General features: G+C 48.4%; 2 protein-coding genes across 12 annotated transcripts in view; both read right to left on the reverse strand.

Annotated features, from left to right (window-relative positions):
* The window catches only part of LOC101067328 (neuronal cell adhesion molecule-like), a 47,186-nt gene extending 37,295 nt beyond the window's left edge, over window positions 1-9,891 (reverse strand). For 8 of the 10 annotated variants that reach the window (XM_029841997.1, XM_029841998.1, XM_029841993.1 and 5 more), the window contains exon 1: window positions 9,707-9,890. The gene's annotated coding sequence lies outside the window, so the exon portion shown is untranslated. Of the gene's footprint in view, window positions 1-9,706 lie in introns of all 10 variants that reach the window. The other 2 variants (XM_029841992.1, XM_029841988.1) reach the window with 1 other exon arrangement.
* Window positions 9,892-11,957: 2,066 nt separating this feature from the next.
* LOC101067553 (calcium-independent phospholipase A2-gamma-like) lies at window positions 11,958-24,909 on the reverse strand. 2 transcript variants are annotated; one of them, XM_011607500.2, is made up of 11 exons: window positions 24,768-24,909; window positions 24,430-24,509; window positions 23,232-24,351; window positions 22,007-22,156; window positions 21,401-21,552; window positions 21,174-21,268; window positions 20,419-20,590; window positions 20,174-20,231; window positions 19,801-19,995; window positions 14,539-14,734; window positions 11,958-13,329 (listed from the first exon to the last, which is right to left on the reverse strand). In XM_011607500.2, exons 1-11 carry the CDS (start codon window positions 24,768-24,770, stop codon window positions 13,052-13,054), a joined length of 2,499 nt encoding a protein of 832 aa, XP_011605802.2. In that variant the 5' UTR covers window positions 24,771-24,909; the 3' UTR covers window positions 11,958-13,051. The 2 variants fall into 2 exon arrangements, with proteins under 2 accessions (XP_011605802.2, XP_029697842.1); XM_029841982.1 differs by lacking the exon at window positions 24,430-24,509.
* Between the last annotated feature and the right edge of the window lie 368 nt (window positions 24,910-25,277).

The raw sequence follows: 25,277 nt of genomic DNA on the forward strand, positions 1-25,277 counted from the left end.
GAGAGGCTCTGGAGGCCAAGTGGACTTTGGCTTGAGGGGAGCCCTGAGTGCTGTCCGTCTCCAGCAAGACCTTGTAAGGCCCGACTCCCGTCTGGGGATGAGAAGGAGCCGGACTTTGAAGGGCGGCTGACCCACCAGCGTCTGGTCTGGCCCTTCAAGACCTCTCCCTCTCTGCTTGAGTGCTCAATTAGACGTAAGCAGAGAGTAAGAGCCTGACTGACAGAACACCTGCAGGTCAACAGGAGCGCTGGCTGATTCAAGTCGAGCTGGTTTCACTTTTTCCTTCTGGAGTTGTGGAGTTTGGAAAGAGCCACGTCCTCCTGCACAGGTTCCCTGCCAGCTTCTGCTGCAACTCCATATACTGTATATATTTTTAAAAAATAACGCTGTTGCACCTCAATCCAGTGCAGAAACTTCCCTCATATTTAAACTTTCCAGCTGTTAGCGCTGACAAGCTCGTGTGAAATCGCAGTAATCTCTGTGTTCTGCCGAAAGAATGGCCTGGATCAGCACTTTACTGTGCATTTCCGCTCCCTATACACTGATCACAATGACATTTAGAGCTGCCCGCTCCTTTTCCTTCAGTACACACTCATTATGGAGTGGCAAGTCAAAAAGCCCCACGCGGTGGTAGGCAACCAGATCCCGGCGAGCCTTTCACATGGTAAACAGTTTCAGATGGGTCCGGCATTGTCCTGCCATAATAAAGCATCTGCTTTATGGCATGGAAAAAATGCATTGTCACTGCGCGGCCTGAAAGAGCCATTGAGGGACGGCCAGGGCTTCTCTCTGCTGCCCGGGCTTTGACCGTGACACAAGCCGGTGGGTGGTGGGCGAGCGACCTGCATACAACTGTGGCGCGGAGGTTGAGAAGGACGGGAGGGGGGAAAAAAAACAAAAGAGGCCAGGAAATGAAACGAGGGTGCGTGAGACGAGCGGCAAGTGGCGGAAATAAGTTGTAGTTCGGCCAAATTTGGGTCCAGAAGACTGAGCGACTCGCTCCGCAGCACCAGCGGAGCTAAAAAGGTCTCCAGTGGGGCTGTTCAGCAGGTGCAGCTGGTCCAAATGCTGCAGAGAGCTCTGGAGCTCAGCCAGGTAGGAAAGAGACACCGTGCCCCCCCCCCCCCTATTCTCCATTAAACATTTAAAGCAGCACTCTCAACATCACAGACACGATGCCGCGCCTACGAGCGCAGCGGCAAACCGCCCATCAAAATTCAGGTTCTATTGTTTTGTTAAGTTTTTAATGAGTGATTATCAGTTCAGTCAGGCTCCTTCTGCCATATTTATTCATCTTCTGTTAACCTCTGCTGCTGCTAATTAGGGTTACAGGCCTGCTGGAGGATGTCCCAGGGTGCACGGTTTGCCAGCGCACGGCAAGGCAGGCACACACACACACACACACACACACACACACTTACAGATCACTCGGGACAATTTAGTGTATCTAGTCAACTTCCTGTGCATGTTTTTGGAGTAATGGAGGAAACCAAAGCGACAGCATTGGGACACCCAAAAAGGACAACACACACACACACACACACACACACACACACACACACACACACACACACACACACACACACACACACACACACACACACACACAACTCTGGGCACCAAGAGCCACTCTGGTTTGGACACCAGCATGGTCCAATGTGGACACATCTGCAAACCAGTGAGGCCAAACCTGGCGAATATCCAAAGAAAAAATCCAAACAATGAAACTTTCGACCACATCATTCCTCAGATTCTGCCAGTTTCGGCCTTACAAAACAGCGACATGTCGAGGTTGCCCCCGTGTCAGATTCCCAGAGGCCCGGCGGCCAATGATGAAAGCGCTCTGGCATGCCATTGCTCAGTGTTATGTAAAAGAGCCACTTTTATACCTTTTTAGTCTGTCTAATGTGAAAAAGGGGGCATAGTGTCAATCAAACTGAAGTGCGATGATGAGCTGTCCGGGGTGGCTTCTCTATGGTGTCCTACTTCTTTAAACTACCAGTTCTCACAATTCAAAGCCACACCGATAAAGAAGATTTCACAAGATGTTTATATCTTATTTCCAAGGCCAGTCTTCATCTTTAGGAAGGAATTAATTCAAGCAGCCCTGAAGGTCACGGCTCCTCCACTTTCACTCAAAAGTCAGATCCAAAGATCCATTTCAGCTGAATAAATCACATCTTTGGTAAAGGCAGGAGCCTGAAAACAGTTCAGTGCATGTAGTATCAAATCACGCGGAACATTTTCAGCTGTAACGCCAAAAAAAAGAGGCTATTATAAACAAGCCCTTGAGAACAACAACCTGTCAAGCATCTACGCAAAAAAAAGCCTTTCTCCAACAAATGTCACGCACGGGGAGTCTTATTCTCACAGAAAGGAGTGAGCGATACCTTTTGGGCAGGGCAGGGAGGAGGCGGAGGACAGGTCCTCAGGCCTCCAGCAGGTGCTTTGTCTCCAGGGTCAAAAGGAAAAGCGCCATATTTCAGGCTGCGTCCTGGTGAGGTGGAGACCCTGTCCTGGTCACCGGGTCATCCCTGTCTCTCATCCCCATCTGACCTCACCACCACCGCTCAGCTCTTCCTCCCCTAATCACCTGATAAATGGGGGCTCTTCCTGCTGGGAGCCACAGTCCGACTCTTTGGAGGGTCGATAAAAAGCGAAGGCCCCCGTAAACGTGTAAATTAACTCGGCGGACACGAAAACAACCAGTGAAAAGCCAACACTAAAACTCAGAGGCTCCACTCAGGGTACGTCCTGAAGGAGGAGCAGCAGATACTTTGCGGGGGTTTATTTATTCTGAGCAGGCAGATTTGTGGAGGAGGGGGAGGATGTTGATTCAGGCCGTGTTTTCCCTTCTCTGATCTGTCATTTCCAACCAAACTGACACATTTCTGATGTGACTCGAGGGATCCGGAGCCACAGAACTGTGCAGGGGAATCGGGGTTTGGTTTTTTTTGGTCACTATCTCCCCCAAACACGCTGAGCATAAAGTAAAGGCCTTTTTTCCTGGTGAATCCCAGCCTGTTTTTGGACTCAGCCCGCCTGGCTCCCACGATGACTAACGGACGCGTTCGGGAACCTGCCGAGACACGAGTCTCCTCAGCTTCGCCGAAGGGTTTAGTTTGCAACAGTTTCATCACCAACCCCTCCCCTCTACTCGGTGCTAGTTTCAGATTATGGGAGTTGAGTTATCGCCGTCTCCCAGGGTTGGGTTTTGGGTGCAGGGCCAGGGTAATCCGGGGGAGTTCGACTTGGAACGCCTTAAGCTTAATTAGATTTTTTTTCCTCCGCCGACGACTGTGGAGAATCCAATTGGTTAGACCTCCACGTAGGCCCCCGATCCTTGTTCTTTTCTATTGATGCGCTGTGGCCCTTATTTTAAGTTGGGGAAGGTGGATACTCATTTGTCTCAAGCTTGCCTTTGCTACAAAAAAAAAAGAATTAAAGTGGATTTGAAATGGCTGCACCTCCATGTTTCTACTATGCCATGCATTTACTGTTCTATAGAGGTAAATAACATTAACACTGAGAGGGTTCCAATTTGGAACAGCAGTTAACCTCTAATAAAGTGGCAATACTACAGCAGCAGATTAACACTAAAATAGAAGTTACCTAGATTAAACAGTGTGATGGATCAATTCTCTGCTGATACCAGGGCTCCTAGAAAGGAGATCCAAACAGAAAATGCCATAGATTCGCACAGAATTTAGCACAAAATAATGGAACGTATAAAGATGACTGTCAAAATGAGAGGAAAAGTGTATGAGAGATCAGTGCATAATCTGCTCTCAGGGAAATGACTACTTCTTTATTTAAATCACATGCCTACGATCTGAGATTATAAAACAGGTTTTAATAATTCCATAAGAGCCGTGCGTGCCCTGATCTGAACGAACGGCTTTGAAAGAGCAACCACCATTTAAATTATTATCATCCAATCAAGGACAGCAGAGTTTTTAGCACCGGCGGTGAGTTCAGGCATCACAAAGACACCTTAAATGTGCACCAAAGTGTCTGAAACCATGGCGACAGAATAATGTACAAATTCCTCTTTTATCTCCACCAATCGCAATCTATCAAAGCCTTAAAGTACATCTGAAGACAGACCCTTGACTTTCAGCCGAGCCTTCTAAAGACCCCCAAATGTCAACCACAATCAAGATATTTAACTTCAAACCAGGAGCTTTGTGAATTCCTCTTCGGTGACAAGTCACAAGTGACCGGCCAGAGAGAAGCGTTCCTATTTTTCTGCGGCAGGATGCGTGGAGGCGTGTCGGGCAGTAACCTCTCTGAGTAATGTCTACCACGGCTGCGTCCGCACAGAGACGTGGTCATTGAGAGGCCCGAGAGGCCCGAAAACCAGTCAACCCTGAAGACCGGAGCGCTGGGACTGCTTCAGACCAGTCTTTTCATGCTCTGCCAGAACGCCATCCCAAACCCAGACAAGAAACCCCATTCACCGCCACGCAGAATAGGAGGATTGTTTGAAAATAAAATCAGATTATTAAAGAGTTATAGTTCCATTGCTGTTTGAGGGGCTCCTAACACCACAGGGCTTAAAGCATCGCATGCTGGGAAGGACATATTGACATTTCCAGACAGCCGGTCCAGCACCGACCCCCTACGGCTCTCAGCCACACCAGACATGTGATTGGTTCATCAAGCCGGCCATCCTCCGAGGAGAGCCCGATAGATGAAGTCGCCATCGCTCCATCTTCACAGCCAGGCGCCGGATCGCCCGCAGGAAGGAATTATCTCAGACACGGTCGCATTCCTCCTTCTCCAAGAGACGGCGAGCACCTGACAGCAGAGCGGCACTGACCGCGAGGAGGTTACGCTGACGTCTGTTCCATTTCTCCAGTTTGATCCTGAACGGCAGCGGCATGAGTCGGCTCCACTGGGAGCATCTTTGATTTCTGCTGTCGACTCGGTGTTACCGTGGTCACAGAAAAGAAACCGAGTTGTTGTTTGTGCTGCTGTTTCCCCGAGTTCTATTGTCCATACAGGGTTTTTTGTTGTTTTCTTTTCCAATGGTGCAGCTGGAAGCTAAGAGCAACACAAATAAGGTTTAACGTAGCATTGAAGCACAATATAACCAAGAGAAATGGATAATTTTCATGTTTTAGACTTTCAAAATCAATAAAACCCTCCCCTATTCTCCTTTCTAGAATATATATTGAATTTTGATGCTTTTATTTGTCATCATAGTTGTGTTTTTCTTTAATGGAGGACAATCACAATCCTCTTCAAAGGCTGCCCCACTGACTTTCCTCGTTTCATTTGTTCCCCAAAAACACCAGAAAGGTAGCATGTTTACGTCGTCTAAGCCCGCGATGTTTACGTCTCCAGTCACGGTATCACGCCGCTGCAGCTCGTATCAAACTGGTGACAGACGTGTTGTTTAGACCTGGTTGACACATGTGATCTCTGGACGGCTCAGCTGATTGGCGAACAGGACGGAAAAGAGATTTGATTTGACAGAGACACCGATTTTTATGATTCTAATGGTTTTCTGACCTCAATCTTCCCTAATCATTCATCTGAGGCCTGGACAAAGATTATCTGGTATAGATTATGTTTTTCTGGCTACACGTGGCACCAGGATAATAAAATAAAGTAGCAGCTAGCGTTGCGGGTTGTTTTACGAGCGTGCACATTCTGCGGAATGGAGGAACCTGGGATCTACACTTGGATTTGTTTGCCCTCCTATTCCTTTGTCTCCTCCAGGAGCATTTCTTTTTTCCCAGGATTCCTGTGGTTGTGTTGGGGGGGGTTCGTGGGGGGGAAATAAAGAGGGAAAGAAAAGCCCATTGGTCTCAGAATCACCATCTAGAGCCAAGCTGTCATCCCACTTGGATTAAGAGTCCTTCAGTCATGGCTGCTGCGCTGCTAACACGGGGTTTTACCCTCGGCAGCGGTGTGGGGAGGGGGCAGAGGGTGGGGGCATTAGAGGACCTGGCCTAAATAAGAGGTCAGCCAGTATCCTGAACCAGAGAAAAGCCACTTTGTCTTTCTATGTCAACTTTATTCATGAGCCGACAGCTAAGTGTCTCCGTCTTTCCTGTCGACTCAGTCACCACTGCGTCACGCCACAAAGATCAATTCTGCAAGTTCCTAGGAGATAGCTCCATTGGAGGATGGCCAACTCCATAGGAAGGGCTTTCTCTTTCTCTTTTCCTTTCTAAACTATGGTGACATCCATCTGGGACAATTACAATCCAACTCCGTCTGTTCAGGAGCACTGCAGCCGTCCTCGGTGGCCAGGGGCCATGTCGCAGGTTTGCACTTGCACAGGCTGCTCTGGAAGAGTCTCACCCTCATCTTTGTCACTGTGGAACAAGCCTTGGAAGCTAGCGAACATAGTTCTGGTAAACGTGGTTGTGTTAGCATCACTGCGCTCAGTGATATCATTAATGTTAAGGCAGCACACCCACCAGTGAAGGGAGAGCCGTAGATGAGGTATTAAACAGCACAAGCTGGAGTGTGGGATGTTTGGCCGAGCTCTTTTTAAGCTTTATGCAAATAGGAGGGGGACAGAAGCATGAGAAGATGATCAAGAGGAGACTCTCTCTGGGTTGCCCGTCATTTTGGCGAGCCTATAAAACCGGGCTCCTGCTGTTTGCAGGCGAGGAGAGGGAAGCCCACTACCTCTCCACTGTTGGCCACCACCTCAACAGGCCTGGAGTTGTTGATAGCGTCTCCAGCCCTCTTCAAACGCAGGCTCCAACACCACACTCTCCTCAGCCACAACCGTGCAGCAACCCCCCCCCCCCCCCCCAATACTGGAGGAAAAAAGAGAGCTCCCCGCCAGTACAGACAAGGAAAACAGACCCCCATTGTTCCCACTACCCGTTCTAAGCGTTGACTGTGGTACATGATCCCCCCCACATAATACACACGGCCATAAGCTTCAAAACACGCCCCCCCCCCCTCCTCATTTACTGGGATGTAGCAAAGCAGATCATCTTCATTCTTATCTTGATCTGTTAAATTCCCAACACGGGGTTGATGGAGAATGAAGTGGTTGAACACTTTCTGTAGGGTTGGGGCACACGGGGAGGGGACGTAACACAAACAACATCACATTTCATTAGCCAGACCTCTTCTTTCAACAGGGGGGAGTCTGGGGGTGGATGGATGTCACCTATTGGCAGCTGTTTTACACAGAAATGAAGACCTGTAAATGCTTTGTTCTCACATTGGGGTGTAATAATAATGGGCCCTAATGGTGTTGCCCAGGCAACCCTGAGTGATGAGGCTTAATGACAGTAAATATCTGATGCAATGACTCGTTCATGGTGAGCTGTCTGCTTCAACACCATCTGTCTGCACCTTTCAGAACAGAACGATCCAGAACAGGACCCAGAACACGTCACCTGTGGTTTAAAGTTCAACATCAGACTGATGCTTTATCCAAGACATGATGTCTTTTCTTCCCAGGTCACGACAAATCTGGACACAACCATGTTTTAAGGACTTCTGCGAGCAACCGTGAGATAAAATCAAGCGTCGCCACCCAGCCCTGATGACGACCACGGCTCGAGAATGTGAGCTGTGTGGGGACGGTTTACTGGAACGTGTCTGCCCCCATTATAGCCGCTGCCTAACTGAGTGTGAAGCTCTAATTGTGGCAACCAGCTTCCAAACACAAGGAAAGGATGGAGGAGAGAGGGTGAGTGTGTGTGTGCGATAAGCATGAAGGGCTGTTGTGTGTCTGTGTAGAGGTGGTTGCTCATCAGTCCCAACTGGAGGACATGCAGGTGATACAGACGTGCACACAGGTGATGCAGGTGTTTCATGCCTGTGGCTGCAGTGAGACCAGGGAGGCACCACAGGATTAGCCTGAGCACGGCGCTCCCTTTCACTAAGGCCGCTGGTATGGGGACAAGAACACGTCTCTCTGGCCCATTCAGCCAATCACCTGGCCATCCCGGCTCCACTCGGCCGGCCGCCATGAAAAATAAATGACGGCAGCACTTTATCAAACCGGTAATTACGCCGAGCATCAGCCTCAGCTTTGCACAACTGCCCGTGTCAGTGAAGCTGCGATTGTGCTTCCTGTTGACTGCTGATGTCTGATAAATTTGCGCGGCATCATTGAAATCGCCGCAGCTCTAATCAACGTGAGTTGTTGAAGTGCTTTGCCTTTTTTTCCAGGCAGCGACAGATAGTTCACAAAAACATGAAAGGCCTTCATCAAAACGAGCCACAGCCTGAATGCCCGTCAGGTTCCCCTCAGAGCTTATGTCATCCACTTCGTCCCCGGAGCGCATAACTCATCTCTGTGAGGCACTTTGTCCCATCCTACGGTTTGGAGTTCACAATGCCGCAGACGGCTGCTTACAGAAGGAGCGTTGACGGCGTCTGCGTGTTTCTCTGGCCCACAGAGTGACATCAGTGGCATTTTCCCTCCAACACCCAGGCTTTTCCCATAGCCCCCTCAGCACGGCAGAGGCACCCGCCGCTGGTTTTGTGTCAGTGACTGACTGTTGCTCTCACAATAACTCTGGCCAACGTGTGTCGCCGTAATCCCTTGAATATGCAAATCTCTCCCCGCCTGGTACCATTTGAGCTGAGGGTGAAAGTAAAGACGGCGGAACAATGTAGGTCAACATCCTGTCTCGGTTCCTCCGTACTGGCCAAACGTGTCTGAGACGTCTGCTGCAGCAAAGCTCCGCCAACAACGGATGCAGGTAGAGCTAAAGATGAGGTGGAAACCGGCCGCGATGCGTTCGAGCGCCGTCGTTCTTAACGCACACGTTGCAATCTGTTTGTGAATGAGCAGAAACTATGGGCATGAGGGGGTGGGGAGGGGGCGGGGTGCCAGTTATCTACTTTAACAGATTAACAATAGTCTGCCGGGGGGGAATAAACATTACTGGAAAGTGTGTCAGCTCTTTCAGAGCAAAGTAAGAACAAGAGGTTTAGACAATGGGGGGGTGGTGGGGGTGTCATTAGTATTGCATACATTTGGCAAACTGAGCAGCGAGAGAAAGTGTGCATGTACTCATGCATATGAGTGAGAGTGTCTGGAGATGAGCAGCTGAAGGGGAGGGGGTGTTGTTGTTGCACGATGCCCCCCCCCCGCCCACTTTCACTGAATCTAGAGGGAGAAAAGAGGGGGGTAAGTAGAGGATTTGGGGGGTGTACAGTGGCAAACAGTTCTGGTTTGGAGAAAAATGCTAAAATAAGTAAGTGGTATGTATGTATGTGTGTGTGTGTGTGTGTGTGTGTGTGTGTGTGTGTGTGTGTGTGTGTGCGTGCGTGCGTGGGGGGGGGGGGGGGGGGGGGCACAACAGGGCAGCAGAGTTTTCACATGAACATGGGATGGAAGCCATGGATCCGCCGTTTGTGAGGAAGGACAACATGGACAGAACAGCTGACAGCAGATCAGTCACTCGATCGATCTCAGCTCGATCTCAGCTCGAGCTCGGCTCGCCGCGTGGCGGTCCGGGCGTCAAAGGTTCGGACTCGAAGCCAAGTGCAGCGATTCGCGTTCGCGGACTGTAAAAACGTGAGCAATGACACCTTTTCTCTCCAAAGGCTACAGGCGCACGCGTTAACGTGCTCGGAGCTTTGGGGAGAAAAGCAGCTGATGATAGTCTCCCTTTCACTAACACCCGGCTGAACGCGCCACACAAACTCCTGCCGGGGAGCCGGGAGCCCCACCACGCGTGTTTTTGTGAATGGTGAAATCTCTGCTCACCTGTCCTCCCTCGGCGGCGCGAGGACGCTGTTGTGGCTCCTTCAGTCCCCGACGACGCGGTGACGACGCGCGCTGTTTTTACGCAGAGTCCAGTGGAGCAGCTCTGCCTCCTGCACTTGTTTCCTCTGCCTCACTCACTGGTCGTCTCCTCTCCTCCTCCTCCTCTCCCACCAGTTCACCGACAATGATACACACACACGCAGGCGGGGGCGCGCAGCGTCATTCCATTGCGCGCACTGCAGCGCCACGACCGATGTATGGTGGCCCCGAGGCACTGGAACGAATTATTCTCCAAATGCGCACGCACATTTCAGCCCCTCTGGAGCGCAGCTGGACAACAGCTGGATGTGTTTGAGGATCAAAAGTTGTCTTTTAATGCCATCTCTGCGGGCCTTTAGCAGCAGGGGGGGATTTTTTTTTTTTAATTTATTACCGTCACGGAAATGCAATGCATAAAAATGTTTCAACTTTTTAATGCTCAGTAATCCCGCGCGTTGTCATTAGTCAGAGAAAGCAAAGGTGATTCCAAATTAAAGTTCATTCCAGCTGTTGTGGACATTAAGTGCTCATGCTGCATCGAGCCTGCACGAATCAACCGAGGCAGACCACGTGACTTTCAAGTATCGTTCAACCCATGGAGTCCTCTCTGTGCACACATTACGCACATGACTTATCTCAGGCTTAGCATTGGTCTGCAGCCATTAGAGAGAGAGGGGAAGCGCTGGAGTCATTACTGAATCGGCCTGGTTTGGCAGCAAGATAAGACGTCTAGTTTGAAGTTCCGTGAGGCTGGTTGACCGAGATTAGCTGAAATTAGTTTGTGGCACAGATTGGGAGATGAAAATTGGTTTACAGATTTCTAACGGTCTAGGAAACAAGCCACGAACGCTTAGAGAGAAAATAAAAAAAAGGACCCAGTTGGTGAGTTGGCTCCCCACTTTACCTGATGTTTATGTGCCGTGAGGTTCTCCCTGAGATGTTTTCATGGCTGAAATCAGACACGGGATGGTGAAATCAAGGTCATTTCTTCCAGTGTGAAAGCACCAGTTTCCCTCATCAACTGAGGGAGGAAGGGGGGCAGCTCTCCCCCACATCTGCAGACTGTGCCACACTGGGAAGTGCTGCGATTGTCTTCGCCCCCCAGAATGCCCGCAGACATGTCTGCGTATCTCTCGGATCTCATTAAAAATACTCTTTTAATTTCCCCGGTGCTCACGAGCCATAATGTGCTCCGGGGGATTTTTGCAGAAGTTCAAGGATACGGACCCAACATCTCCCTCGCCACGTTGCAGACGGAGCGTCCTAGAGCAGCTCATTTGAGAACAACATGCAGATATCCTTTCCCACCGCTGCTCCTGCACCACCTCCTGGGCCCCTGCTCGCCGAGATCCACATCGGCTCGGCTGTTCTTCGCCGATTTGCTGTTGTTTTCTTCCATTTTCTTTGAGCAGACTCTGTGACACAGGCGGAACCAGCAAGCCGACCATGAAATGAGCCGCCCGGCTGAGGTGATGATTAACTAACGTGGATACGACACAGACACCGTCGGTACCTGAATAAAACACAGCAGCCTTGGAACAATTTCACACATTTCACACAGCTTGAGCCAGGCTGCAGGGCCGGCTGATCCAATAACAGTAAAGGGGATTTTCTGGTCCCCGTGTCTGTAATTAAGTGATAGACGGGACTCGTCAGGACCTCCTTGAAGGTCCTGGATGTTTGGTTAAAGACTGATGCTCTCACGCCCTTCAGGGAGCGATTCACCCCCCCGGAGAGAGGTCAACATGCCGGGTCTATAATTGTTCTACGTGTTGTGATGAGGATCTCTATAAATATGATTTTCTATGATCACATCTTGAGATCACGCCTCTCCACCGTCTGCAGCCCGTCTGTGTGTTCATGGGTGTAAACACTTGGTGCATAATCCACATCGGTGTTTGTTGTGTTGTTGCTGCAGGGAGTTGTGATCCATCACCGGATGGGGTTCTTACCCAGGTGCTCGAGCCGCCTCATCGAGCCACATATTTTCACCCCCACCCCCCCTTCTTCCTTCTGAGATGAGGAGGAGGCTTCAAACTGCCTCCATCTCAAAATAAATATCATGTGCCCTCACTCTGAAGGAGTCAGACAGGAAAATGTCCACAGGCGGACGCACCAGCACCAGCTAATCCACCCGGGAAAACTCTGTCTCCAGATGTGAGTCTAAGCCGCAAAAATTACGGGATCTCAATAAAGAGGCGCGACGCGTCAGTGTTTAGTGATCGGTTTTAATTCCGCCCGTATTTATCTGCAGTACAACGTGGTTTTCAGGTTTACAGTACTCAGTTGACAAGGACGTACAGAGAAAGTGGTGCTCAGTGCATTTTTCCAACAGTTCCCCTCTTTATGTACATCAAACGCTCAACAAACTTATAGCTGCTGTATTTATTTCTTTTATAAGTGCGATAGTGCAGCAGCTCGGAGAACTGAAGGACAACAATTCATGGTACAACGGCTGAGCAAAGCCATTCAGAGGAGGCATCGGAGAGAAAGAGGGCGCACAGACGGAGCAGAAAATATGTTCAGCCTGGAGGGAAGCCGTGAAACCAAACCAGCGAGCACGCCACGATAAAGGCGCCTGAAATAAGTGAACTTAAAATACTCTGAGGAGAAAAGAATAACTTCAATGCTTCGCTTCTAACGCGTTGTATAAAGTAGCACATTACGCTGCTGCATAAATAAAACGTTTGGATGAGCGAGTGGCCCTGCGGTACTACGCCTTCGTCGGTAAACGCGATTATGAAGGCGAGTTGTTCCGAAAGTGCAAATGGGCCGTCATCATCGTGGTCTGCGTTCAAATTTACCTTGTTTGGACCGTTCAATCAAAGGACACAGTGCTGCAGGCTGGCAGATGCAATTCACTAAATCTGAACTTCACCAACGTGCACAAATACATCTAATGAGGAGATCGCGGTTGGGGTAAGAGATTCTTAAAATAAATCCAAAATGCATAAAAAAGGACAAAACATGAAAGTATTTTTTTTAAATAGCTGCATAGTAATTTTTCAAATTTGCTTTTTGAAGCCAATTGCGTAATTTATTCACAGCTATCAGCTGGGTGATGCTGGCTATGCTATGCTAAGCTAAACTGTATTGTACCTATTATACATTTTAAAATGCCTACATACACATATGTAGTATCTGTAAAAGGTTACACACATTTGTTACCAAAAAGACTGACGTGTGAGAAACAGCACAGTTGTCACTTATACATTTAAATTAGGTTCATTTGAGGTACTGGCAAAAAAGTCAACAATTATGTCACCTTTCGTTAACCTAACGTTACGTCGGTGCTTGGGTTTGTGTCTAGAGCTTAGGTGAGTTCATCCTTACACCGCTATACATGTCAGCCTTGAGGCGGGCCCACTCCGCCAGCATCTGGACGGAGCTTTTCTCCCGGGTGAGGATGCGCGACACCTTCTTCAGCTTCTCCTCATTCCTGCCCAGGTAACGGAGGCCTTCGGTCTGCAACTGTGTCAGCCTCTCCTGCCGGCTGTCGTCCATGGCGATGTCTTCGCTCATGTAGGGGTTGAAGCGATAGTAGGTGTCCGGGGGGAGGAAGGCGTCCAGCATGGCGTGAACCTCTGCAAGAAACAGTGAAGGTGAAGCCATTTCCCAGGCGCTACAAATCCGACCGTAATCTCTCAGCCGACTTGCTAATGGCAGCGACGACGAGAATGACCCCCAACATCACAGCATGTCTGTCAGCAGCGGCCATGGCAACACGCACTGTAAACAAACACGGCAGTGTGGAAATACCAGCCTGTCTGTGGGAGTTCAAGGCTAAAAAAACATGCAAACACACGGGGGACACCCGATAAACACGCCCAAAGGGTCCAAAAAGATGAAAGTGGGTGTTCAGCAGCAGCGGGTGCTGCTTACTAAACTGTGGGTTCATGGAATGCACATCACTTTTCATTTTCAATCAAAAAACACATTAAATACCCTCCGTACGGCTGCTCCAGTATTGCTGCGCCGGGTCTCCATTCATCTCCTGTTAACCACCGATTATTCCTAATCAGAGTTGTGGGAAATGCTGGAGGCCATATCGGCAGGGAGGGAGGCAGGGGCAGAGCCTGGAAAGGTCACCAGTCCATCACAGGACACAGACATCCTTCACCAGCGTTCTTAGTCACAGCCCAAGATTTACTTCTAACTTCAAACCAGCCGAGTAAAAATAAATTGTGGATTTTGCATTACAGGCTGTTTCTATCCACAGCTGGGGGAGTATAAGCCAGTTCCAGCGGGAGCTCGCGGGCTGTTTACGTGCAGAGCTTGGTTAGTCTTATCTGTCCACAACAACAAACTGAAGCTTCGCTGATACACAGAAGACAAAGTCGGATGCCTGAGAACAGTGGGGCCGTCTTTGAATAGGAAAATCGGAGATAAACACACACGCTAATCTCCAGTTTCTGAATAACGAAGCCCGCCGGAAAATTCAATCGCAAACAGTGAAGAAGTGCGGAGAGGCATGTGGGTCACACACACAGCAGCATCGGGGAGGGGACAGAGCCGCATTTAGGCTCAGCAGAGGTGCCCGTGTCCAGAGGTGATAAGGAGCAGGGAGCAGCTGCCACTACAGAGGCCCACAGTGGGACGGATCCAGAACAAAGTCGAGCCGCGGTGCAGCATTTTCCACGCTGGCGACATCAAAACCCAGTTCCTGCTCGCAGGAGGGACAAAAAGGAGCTTCAAAATGACTCCAGCCTTTGTGCATTCTGTTTATCCTCGGTAACGTCTGAGAAAACAAGAGAAGAAGCCACGATCCGCACCGGAACCGGCGCGTCTCTCACCCTCCGTGTCTGTAGCGCTGCTGATCACATGGGTCAGTTTGGTCTTCAGGCTGGTGGAGGTGGTGTTGTTCTTGCCGAGGTTTTCCACGCGGCCCGTCCCCACGGAGACCACGCACTCCAGCGGCGTGTTGGGCCACAAACACTTGGACTCGTGGACCGCCAGCGCCGTGGGGTTGTTAATCAGGAGGCCTCCGTCCTGTACGCCAAACAAAAGAAGCGGCGCGTTAAAGGGGGTCTTTTATTGCAAAACCTGGAAAAACCCTATTAATTGCTGCTCGAAGCCTCACAAACATTCCTGGATTTCAACCGTCAACGGGAGAGGAAATTCTAAAGATCACCTGACGGAACAAAGAGAAGGAATCCACGCAGAGGCGCTCACGAGCGGCGGAGTTTCATCCGCTGTGGCTTTGATAGCTAACATCATCCTGGGGAGGGCGTGTGCCTCAGCTCTACAGTCTACCCAGGGTGGTGGTGGGGGGGTGGGGAGGCTGCGGGTAATGTTGAATAGGCATGAGGCTGAGGGGCCGCGGGGCTGGCAGCAGGATCAAACACACAGGGGCCAGTCCTCATTAAAGAGGCCAGGCTGGGGGGGGGGGAGCTGTGGGGCCCCAAGTGTCTATTTTCTGTGGCTGTGTGTACATGGGTGTTTGATCGAAAAACTGGTGTCTGCTTAGAGTCAATGCATATAATAATGACAGCATATGTCAGGTGGAATTACACGCCCCGGGGAGGGAACGAGCCCGCCCTCTCCAGGGCGACGGGGGCCGCTCCCACGATTGCCATCGTCATCAAAAGACAAATAAAGGCAAATAGACGAAGAGAATCCTTTTTAAGAAGCCCGACCTAAGAGAAGAGTCATCTCAGTGGTCACACAAAGAGGGTTTCACTCCCAGGAACCCATTAGAAGAACTGCTGAAGCAGCTGTTTGGTCAAAGTGACACATTACACAGCAGCAGCGAGACCGGAACCCAAGCAACGCCAGAGCCGCTCCAGGAGAGCACCGAGAGAGCGGGCAATTACCGCGGCGGCCTCGGCCCGGTCGCGGGTCCTGTGTCCTCGTAGCTGGAGGCGAGTGTGACGGGCAGAGCCGTCAGAGCCAGCAGCACACAGGAGTTTGGCTGCTGTAACTCCTCGCTCGCCACAAACCACTTCGTCTGCGTGAAAGCCCGGAAGGTCCGCGTTCATCCCTTCCACAACGGCGCCAGCTTCTCTGCTCTCGTTTGGTTCTGAAGCAAACAGCAAATGAGGTTTATATGCAAAACAGACTCAGAACTCTGCTGCTGCCTGGTCTTCAATCTCGCTGTGCTCGTGTCCTCGGGAAAAGGGGGGCACATCAGTAAAAATGGGGACTTCCTGGAAGCCTGGAAGCCTTTCTCCGACAGCCTCTCAGTTCCGGTGGAAGGTGTCTTGCTGATACTCCAGAGGACCGTCGCTCTGCCACCCTTGTCTCTGCCCTTCAGGGTCTCATGGCTGGTTCACAAATCGGCTCCTTCATCCCCCCAGTAAGGCATTCTCTCCTCTAATTAGAGCTCCTAAACCTATAGGAGTGTGTTTCACTTCATCAAATAGCCAATTAAACCGAAATTTGCCTTTAAAATGAAGCACACGGCGCAGTGAAACACCGAGGCCAGCAGCCGTAATAAATAAACACGGTTAGGACAAGCCTGATTCATCGCTCCCCTGCATTCCTAAATTCCCCCGCTGTCATTAACTTTTAGGAGCTTATCTTCATTGCGCTGGTTAAGGCGGCCTCAGTCGGGGGAGCTGAGGTGAATAGTAAAGCGGTGCTATGATCAGATCAGTAAAAGTCATTTCATGCCCCAGTGTGTCAGCTCCCATTAGCAGGGACAGCAAACTTTGTGCCGTTCCTCTGCTGCGTCCAACCAGCCTTTGGCTTGTTTAACGCCAGGACGTTTGAGCCGAAGCAGGAGCGAAGGGACCGCCGTCAGAGTCCCGATGGGCTGCCGCAGACATCACAATTGCTTCTCCTGCCTCTCTGACAGCGCTGGAATGAAGGGCGCTGGTGCTGAACGCGGCCTCCACCGAGGCTCTCCAGTGATTAATTAGGGGAGCGTTACATAAGCCGCGGACCTCTGATTACCCCGTCACAATGAGCAGACTGTTTCCCCGATGACGATCATTCGATTGATTAGATTAGATATTTTTCCAGAGGAACCATCTCAGCGCAACCTTTTCACACAGGAAGTTTAATGTTGTCTCCCTTTGTGCCGTTTAAAAAATAAACCTGTTCATTGTGTAAAACTAATTGCCAAAATGCCATCCAATCCACACAAAGGCCACGGCTGTCAGGACGTGAGGATGAGAAGGCCAACAGTGTCAGGGTGGTTAATGGCAGCCTAATGTGGCAGCCAGGTCGAGTCAGAGGTCTTCATGCCGTATTACGCAATTATGCTGAACGCTTCTTTTCTTTAGCTTTACCCCCCCTTTACCATCCCAAGGGGTCAGGCTGAGGCTCAAGCCATCGTACTGTTCTGTCAATAGGGGATAGACCCATCTGTGTGCGTGTCACATTTGCCCCCAGGCAGGCAGGGAAATTGAGATCTACAGAGCGCAGCTACCTTTTCCCACACATTCCGTGGATGCGTGACCGGGCCACACGCGTGCTACCATTATTGGGACAGTGAATCATCCCTGCTGACCACGGCCCTTCAAATTAAACTGAGAATTTCATTCTCAGTAGAACTCCTCAGGGATCTACGTGCATTTTTGCCGAGTCGGGAGCCTGGCAATTTGAAGCTAATCTCAACAGCGACGCAGACGAGATTTGAATGAACACAGACATACGTGGTGTGTGTGTGTGTGTGTGTGTGTATGTGTGTGTAGATGAAGATGAAGATGTGACTGGAGATGCAGGGATGAGCTTGATTCTTGCAGATGAGTATGTCGCAGCCAAATACAGACATAATCAGCGGCTCGAGCTAATCCCCAAACAATTCCGCCGCTGCAATCAAGCAACAGCACGCGCATGTACGGAAGGAAAGGAAATAGCAGTTCGTGAAGGAAACAGAGGCAGAGCAAGTAAGGAGAGAAGCCATCTGTGTCTGGGAGGAGGAAGCTGTCTGCGGCCGGGCGGACGTGTCCGAGCTGCATCCTCTAACAGCCTCCAGGTCAGACTCTGAGGGCCTCACACAAGAGGAGAGGGCAGGGATGAGAAAGCAGCTGAGGGCTGAGATTTACACTCTCTGTTGTCTGCATGGCTTCACCACTTCACCACCGCCTGTTTGGAGAGCTGCGATGCTAAAAAAGAGGAGGAAAATAACAACCGCTCTTCCCCGAGTCTCATTCCCCTCTTTTTACACGATCAAACAGCCTAAGCTCTTTAGCTTAATCTGTTACATTTAGCATCACCCGGCCCACGGACTCATTTCCGATCCGCTCCTGCTGGTATCGATTAGTTAAAGATGAGCGGGAGCTCAGCTGTGACTTTGTGAAGTCTCTCTCTTGAGTGTTGTCCTCTGCTGAACTGCACCACTCGTCACAGGCCTCCCATCCAATGCTGGCAGAGGTGGGCGCAAAAAAAAATAAAAAAAATGTTCCCATTCCTCCCCATCACCTCGGGAGATGCCATAGCAACTAGGCGGAAAAAAGAAAAATGGGTCCCTCCTCGTTATTCCATGCATGCCCTCACAACCATGGCAAAACATTTTAAGTCTCCAACTTTACTTCTTTAGCACGGAGATAACTTTAATGTGGAACCGCCCTCCCTCAGTCTCAGCCATTTTTCCACTCCCCCCCCACAGAAAGCATCCTCACCATCGCCATGGTAGCGAGTGTGAGGCACTGATAAAACTGTGGCTCCTCTCTTCAAAAGGTCTTCCTCCGAGTCAAAGTTTCCTCGTTTTGCCCTCATTTTGGCTGTTTTTGCATTTCCAACCGGCGCACTCACGGAAACTTCCACCGACAAACGCATCTTTATTCACAATTCGTTTTGTAACACCTGGCACTCGTTCAACACGCGGCGCAGCAACGCTCCTGCTTTCAGCGGACAAAAGCGCGATTGTTTGGGGCTTGAATTAAGTGGAGAAAAAGGGGGCGTTTGTGGAAAAGAGCGAGATGACTCGTTCTCTGGGGAATCTCAAACTCACACGGGCAATTTGAAGATGAAGGGAGAGGAAAAAAAGGTTGTTTTAAACGCAACAATAATGCTTACATTACGGCGCTGTTACAACAACACGTGGAATCGCTCCGAGCAGTCACAGCCTGCATCAGGAAAGTTCAAACTGTGTTATTTTCCACTCAGATGAGTGTAGCATTAATACATTAAACTATTGACGGTGACTCATATGAGACGTCCTGCTCACAGCCAAACGAGAGCTGGGACAAGAATTGCAATAATTAGATTGTCTGTCTTTTCATTCTAACAAGGGAAACGTAGCAGGCGAACAGCTGCACGAGAGCTGCCTCGGAATAATTTATGCATCTCCGAAGCCTACGAGACGGCAAGCTGGGAAAATCTCCTGGTGCAGGTGGGGTTTCATCAGCCAGTCTCTTTCATTCTGTCCCCGTGAACTTCCCAGTTCAGCTACACTAACATTGCTTCCAATTAAGAGTGCCAGAGCTTCCCAACATGGGATATTGTCTTTGTTGCACATCTGTGTACTGTGTATGTTGGTTCTGTCTGTCACATCTGCACTTTCACTCAATTGGAAGCAACTGCAGGCTAATTGCTGCTAATGGTGTCCCACCATGTTTCTCTTACAGTAACAGGAAGAAAAACAAGCTGGCTCTGTTTACATCATCGCAGCCTTTTGTTGACTAAGCCCATTAAGCCCATAAGGTAAAAGCAACAAATGTAGACGTTTGCATTGATCAGCAGGGCAACTTATGCATCTTACTGATAGCTAATGTATAGCCTTTAGAGAAGATGGATTTATGTGTCTCGCTGCAGCTCTTTCCCCTCAATTTCCTGTCAAAATGTAACTGACTGGGATAAAAAGAAAAAAATCACTGGAGGGAACTGCAACTCCACACTCTCACTTGCTGTGTGGAGGATTTTTCTCATTAGGATTCTCAAAATCCGTCAAAGTCTCTGCTGTCAACACCGATTGCACAGTATGTATAAACCCAGAACAGAACGCCAACAGGAAGCCATTCGTCACTGTGGCAGAAGAGAACTGCAATTTGTGAGACACTCATACTTGTACATGAACTATATGAGGTGTATTTAGTTAAAATAGGGTTTTACATGAATCTTGGTGCAGATTAATCACCATTTGATGGCAGGTGGTAGACGCTTCTTACCTGGTGGAGATCATTTCCCAGAGTGAACTCCTGGAAATAGCCAGGGGCTGCTGAAGTGGCCCGAATTGCCTCCCAAAGCTGGTGCTGGCAGCCCCCCAGGTAGTGAGAGCGTAGGCCGGGGAGCAGGTTGTAGTTCCTGAACACAAAAGCCTTCAGCGGGGTGCCCCTGTTCACTATGGTGCTCACTGCTGCCACCTACAGGTAAAAAGCTTGGCATGAAATCTGTCCAACCACTTGAACGTCACCTATGACCCAGCATATTTCTACAGCTTCTTCTAAGGAGACATTCAAGATTTCTCTGCAGAAACCCCAGTGAATAAAAGATAAAGGTTCACTGGAACAGAACACAAAAGAACAAATCTTTTCATCTCACCTTGGGGCATTCAGGATCTCTTGAAGTCTCGACCAGTATGTGAGAGCCCATTTTCTCTCTGTGCAAGAGAAGATAATGCTATTTCCTGGCATTAGCAGTCTGAGCAAAATTGTAGCCATATCTGCTCACAGAACCGCAAATAATTCTTGCATTCATCTACTTGTTAGATGAATATTTCATCTAACATCTTATGCGGTAGTGGTATATATATATATATATATACCCTCATTGATAAATCAACTGACTTGAGGATGTTCTCCCAGGCCTCGGTATCATAAAAAGCATGGTTCCATCCCATCTTCATGGTCCCAACTATGACATTCTGCTTGAAGACATCGGAACCTAACTTTCGGTAGAGATCTTCGCACTCCTTCACCGGCATTTTAAACACACCCAGCATAAATCCGAGAATAGCACCTAAGGGAAGGAAAACAGACAACATTCAAAGGGTCAGAGGTGAGAGGAGTAAATAGCTAAAGTATCATTCGTTATCCTGCTAATCCATTCATTCATTTGAAGTGTTGTGCGTTAAAACTGCAATTAAATAATTCAAAATGTGTTAAGAGGTGTTTTTAAAAGGCTGAACTTGGATCAACTGGAACATTTGTGTTTTCAAACCAGCCAGATGTGACTCAGAGGGAATTCAGATCAGAGTCGGACTGCATGACACCAGGAGTACATTTTTGTGGAGTACAATTTAAATACAACCATCTGGAGATTGGTGGAAAGAACCAAAGAAAAAAAAACTGAAGGGGAAAAAAAGGCTTCTGGCAATTATGAAAGGCCAGTGTGATCTGCAAAATAAGAAGTGTGGTGCAATCTGCTGCAAAATGAAAACAAACCAAAACGGGCCATATGGAGAAGGCGGTTCAAGGGTGGCGCACAGCGCCCCCGTGTGGTGGCTTTGTGGGGACGCACTGCTGATTTAAAACATTTAAACAGATCACGAAAGTCTACAAAGCAGCATAATCCACAGATGTACGACAGGAGCTCAACATACCTGTACTTACACCACAAATTAGATCAAACAGCTTATAGATGGGTTTGCCCGTCAGAACCTCCAGTTCCTCTAACGTCTGAAGTGCAAGAAGACCCCTGAAAGATGTGCGCAGTGAGATTAAAATGAACCAAAGCCTGAACAAAAACATTAGGAACTACAGCAACCTACAGTAATTAATTAAATGTAATGGACGTTCACCCCCATGAAAAGAAGAACTGAAATTTTACCTCAGTCCTCCTCCGTCTATGGACAAGATGCGTATGCCTCGCCCTTTAACGGGCGCATGATAGCCCAGCAGAACAAGGGCTTCTCTGACTGCTGCCCTCAGGTCTGGATCGCCGGCTTGGTCCAGGCGCAGCAGGCGAGGGATGGCCTTTTCCTGGAGACACAAATGTTATCTCACAGTCAGACGTGGAGAGGAAAAACACGACCTGTTCCGCTTAAAAAGGCCAGATTAGAAACAGTTGGCACGTTTACTTGGATTATACAGTCAAGTCCAAAGTCCGCTTTACTAAGCAGCGTTTGAAATATACGAAGATTAAATATGTTCTCTACGTGTACTGCGCTGTAGCTTTGGCATGAATAATGCTGCAATATGCACCTGTGTGTTGACATTTTGCCTGATATGGGAAACCTACCAAACACAACAGAAGGCAGTTTTATTTATTATTTATATACAACAGCTGTCTTACCTTTCAGCATGCTATTACGCACGCATAAAAATCTGCTGCTGTAAACAGTCTTGCATCAAATAACAACCATACGAGTCGATGCATTTGATATGCTAATCAGCAGGAACCTTTACAGGATAATGCCTGTGCCTGTGGTGTCACCTTGACTGCAACACCACACGTTTCTGGAAACTGCAGCAGGTGATAGCTGAGATCTTCAACCCTGTTGATGTAGACTTTCACATCCGATGCCCTGTAGAGTCCCTGAACCAGAGCCCGGGTTCGATTGTCCACGCTCACTCTGGCGATGATCTAAAGGACATAAGGACATTTCACACATTTGTGGTTTAAGCAGCTCACCTTTGGAAGCAGCAACCGTAAAAATGACAACCTTTCCTCGCACTTTAGCTCCTCAGACAACTAAAATCCTTACAGATTTGCCATGCAAGAGAGAGAACGCGCATCTGCTTCTAATTACTCTGCTGGGATGTCAGAAAACGTGGCTAGAGTAAAATTGGTGCTTTATCCACCTTGTCATATTAGGGAGCCACTCATCCTGAGCAGATGCTTTTCCAAGCAGCATAAGTGAGTCTTTTACAATCAACAGCTCCTCAACAGGAGCAGCATCTACCAGAGCGGTGCAGGAGAATGTGAAAGCAATCAAACTGAGGTATTCTGGTATACTCTCTTTGCTTTTCTGTTAAGATGAATGAATCCATCTTACCAACGCATCAGCAGTGACGTTTACTGAGCGCGACACACATTTTAAAATGAATGAGGGGAGAAGCCTAAATGATAATTTAAGTGGAGGCAGCTGCCACTGAGCAATCATCACCTTTGAAAACCTGTCAACACGTAGGGATATGTGGTCATTTTTTTAATGTCTGATTTGATTAAATGTCCAAATAAAACGGGAGAATAATTCATCATATAAAACGTATCAGAAATGTCACTGACAGCTATTTCTAGACTGCATATAATCTTGGCTTGACGTGGCCTCCTCAGTGCTGCATCCACACATTCCATGTCCCTTTAACTCCACAAAGGGGTTATTTATAGAATGGATTCACAGAATACAGGCAGCAAATGCAGTAAACACACAACCCAGTTGCAAAGCCTCTGGTAAACATACAGGCAGCATGATGATTCATTACATAGTGCATATAGTTAGAGATTTAACTGTGGGTTATATTGTTATGTACACAATGTGTTTGAAGGGAAGAATGTTAGACAATAAGTTAAATATTGGGACATATACTTGACACAAATCTAAATTTAGACTTATAATTATTCACTCAATCGTGATTTACATTAGCCATTTCAGTCCTGTAAAATGACACAACTAGATGAAGAGAATTAGAATTAGGTAGCTTCTTTGTGGACCCACCTTCTCTTGTTGCAGCAGAAGCTTCTTGGCCTTCTCCTCTACCGTCTTCTGCTCCTTGCCAGCTGTGGCCTCTGTCTGTTTAAAAGTGGCATTCTCAGACTTCTTTTCATCAAGAGCAGCATTTCTGGACTCCTGGGTCCTGAACTTAGGGACCAGGGGAGCTATGTAACTTCCCACAAAGGCCTGTACATTGGGAGCTGAATATGACAGGTAATGTCCTAAACCTTTCTTGGTTGCAGTTGGGGTGACTGTAGCAGGAGAGTCTGGTTTATCAGCTATGAGTGTGAGGTTGCCACTCTTGGAGGGAGCAGAGCTGTCGGCTTTTTCCACTTTCTTGTCTGGAGTCTTTGTGGTGGCGGAAAAATACGAGTTGATGTGATTGGCAAGGTAGTTATAGGTTTCATCCAGGTTGACTGAAAAGGAACTCGGGTGGAAAAGAGCTGGGGTTTGTTTGGAAGTGGTGTTCTTACTCTCAGCGTCGCTCGGTGAAGCTTTAACTTCGTCTTGCTTCCCAGTAAAACTGGCTTTGACGGCGGGAACAACACGCCTCACCTTTATCTCCTTATGGTCACGCACAGTTAAACTTGTAACAGTACCAGCTGCTTGAGAAGGACTTTGAGGATGAGTGGAGGTGTTGGCACCTGGATTAACTCTAGTAGCAGAAGCTGGAACAGAAGGACTGACAAGAGATGAATCACATGTGGCTTCGCTGGGCATAGCAGAGGGAGAGCAGGGGGCAGCAGAATTGGAAGAGAGTGGAACTCCACCCTCCACAGCTTTCACTGGTGACTCCACAGCGGCCTCAGCATCTTTTTTAACCGCCTTTAAAGCATTAGGCTTGAGTCTGGAGATCTTGGAAAGGAGTTCTGTATGTGTCCCACTCACAGCTTTGGAAACTGTATCCAGAGTGTTCCTGACCCGAGACATGTGTTGGCTGAGACTAGCAGGCCACCGTGATGCCGAAGTGCTTAAATAAAGGTTGCTGGTATGAAGACCAAGCTTCTGTCGATACTGAATAGCTTTACAGAGCCATAGTTTCCGCCCAGTGATCCTCAGGTGCTGGAGACGCCTCCAACAGAGACAGCCAGTCCTATAGCAGTAAGACTGCTGTACAAGAATCCTGCAGTGAGAAGTAGACGTCATGAGAAATGGTACAGTTGACTTCTGAGCATGTGGTTGCTACAAACGTTCTGCTTACTTTGACACAAGCATCTTGACCCCATATATGAGAGACAAGTGGAAAAAAGTATACGACCTATGCTTTTTCTCTCCATGAACCTAGTGATGGAAAACAGGACATGAATAAAATAAAATAATACAAACATGATGCAAATGGCACACGAATAAAATGATTTTAAGGCATTGCACCTGACTATCATAGTTCGTTATTTCTTATTAGTAGAACATCTTTGCTGTCATGATCACAGGTTAGCTAACTCGTAACAAAAACAGTGGAGTATTTAAAACAATACCTAGCCTGAAGCTAGCTAACTAGCCGACGACGGTAAAAAGGAGAAAATGCAAACAAAATCATACCATTCCTTTCAAGCCGTCATCTCATAAAACCTAAGCGTTTTATCCTATTCTAAGTCATTAAATACAAGAGGAAAGACACCAATCTATCAGCATAAACAGACGTGAAGACGTCGGTAAAAAGGAAAACACTAGTCACGTGATCGCAGAGTTCTCTGCAATTGGTTGTTTGTCGTTTGTCCCCTAAAATTAAGCCCGTTGATTGGCTGGTGAAATTCTCCCTGTCGTTGACCATAGCGTTGGAACTATTGGACAGCGTGCACCGGAGTGGACGGAGCTAGCAAATGATTGGATGCTCCAACATTCCAAGTATCCGACGGGACTCAAACGTCAATAAATCAAAGGCAATGATATTTAGGAAGATAACTGCTTTATAACGTTGGAACTATTAAATATCCAAACGTCGTTGATTTGTGAGCCAAAATAGTTACCCCAAATAATATAATAACACAGCAGAAAAGTAATTTAAAAACAAGTTTAACGTTGATATTAACAGGTCTGCTGACGAGATAA

The sequence above is a fragment of the Takifugu rubripes genome, chromosome 9 (assembly GCF_901000725.2).
Source record: "Takifugu rubripes chromosome 9, fTakRub1.2, whole genome shotgun sequence".
Classification (NCBI taxonomy): Eukaryota; Metazoa; Chordata; class Actinopteri; order Tetraodontiformes; family Tetraodontidae; genus Takifugu; species Takifugu rubripes.

Coding starts and splice junctions, on each gene's coding strand:
- LOC101067553 (XM_011607500.2), bottom strand. Junction 21,269..21,400: donor ATAGACGGAGGAGGACTGAG/GTAAAATTTCAG, acceptor CACATCTTTCAG/GGGTCTTCTTGCACTTCAGA. Junction 20,232..20,418: donor GCCTGGGAGAACATCCTCAA/GTCAGTTGATTT, acceptor TCTCTTGCACAG/AGAGAAAATGGGCTCTCACA.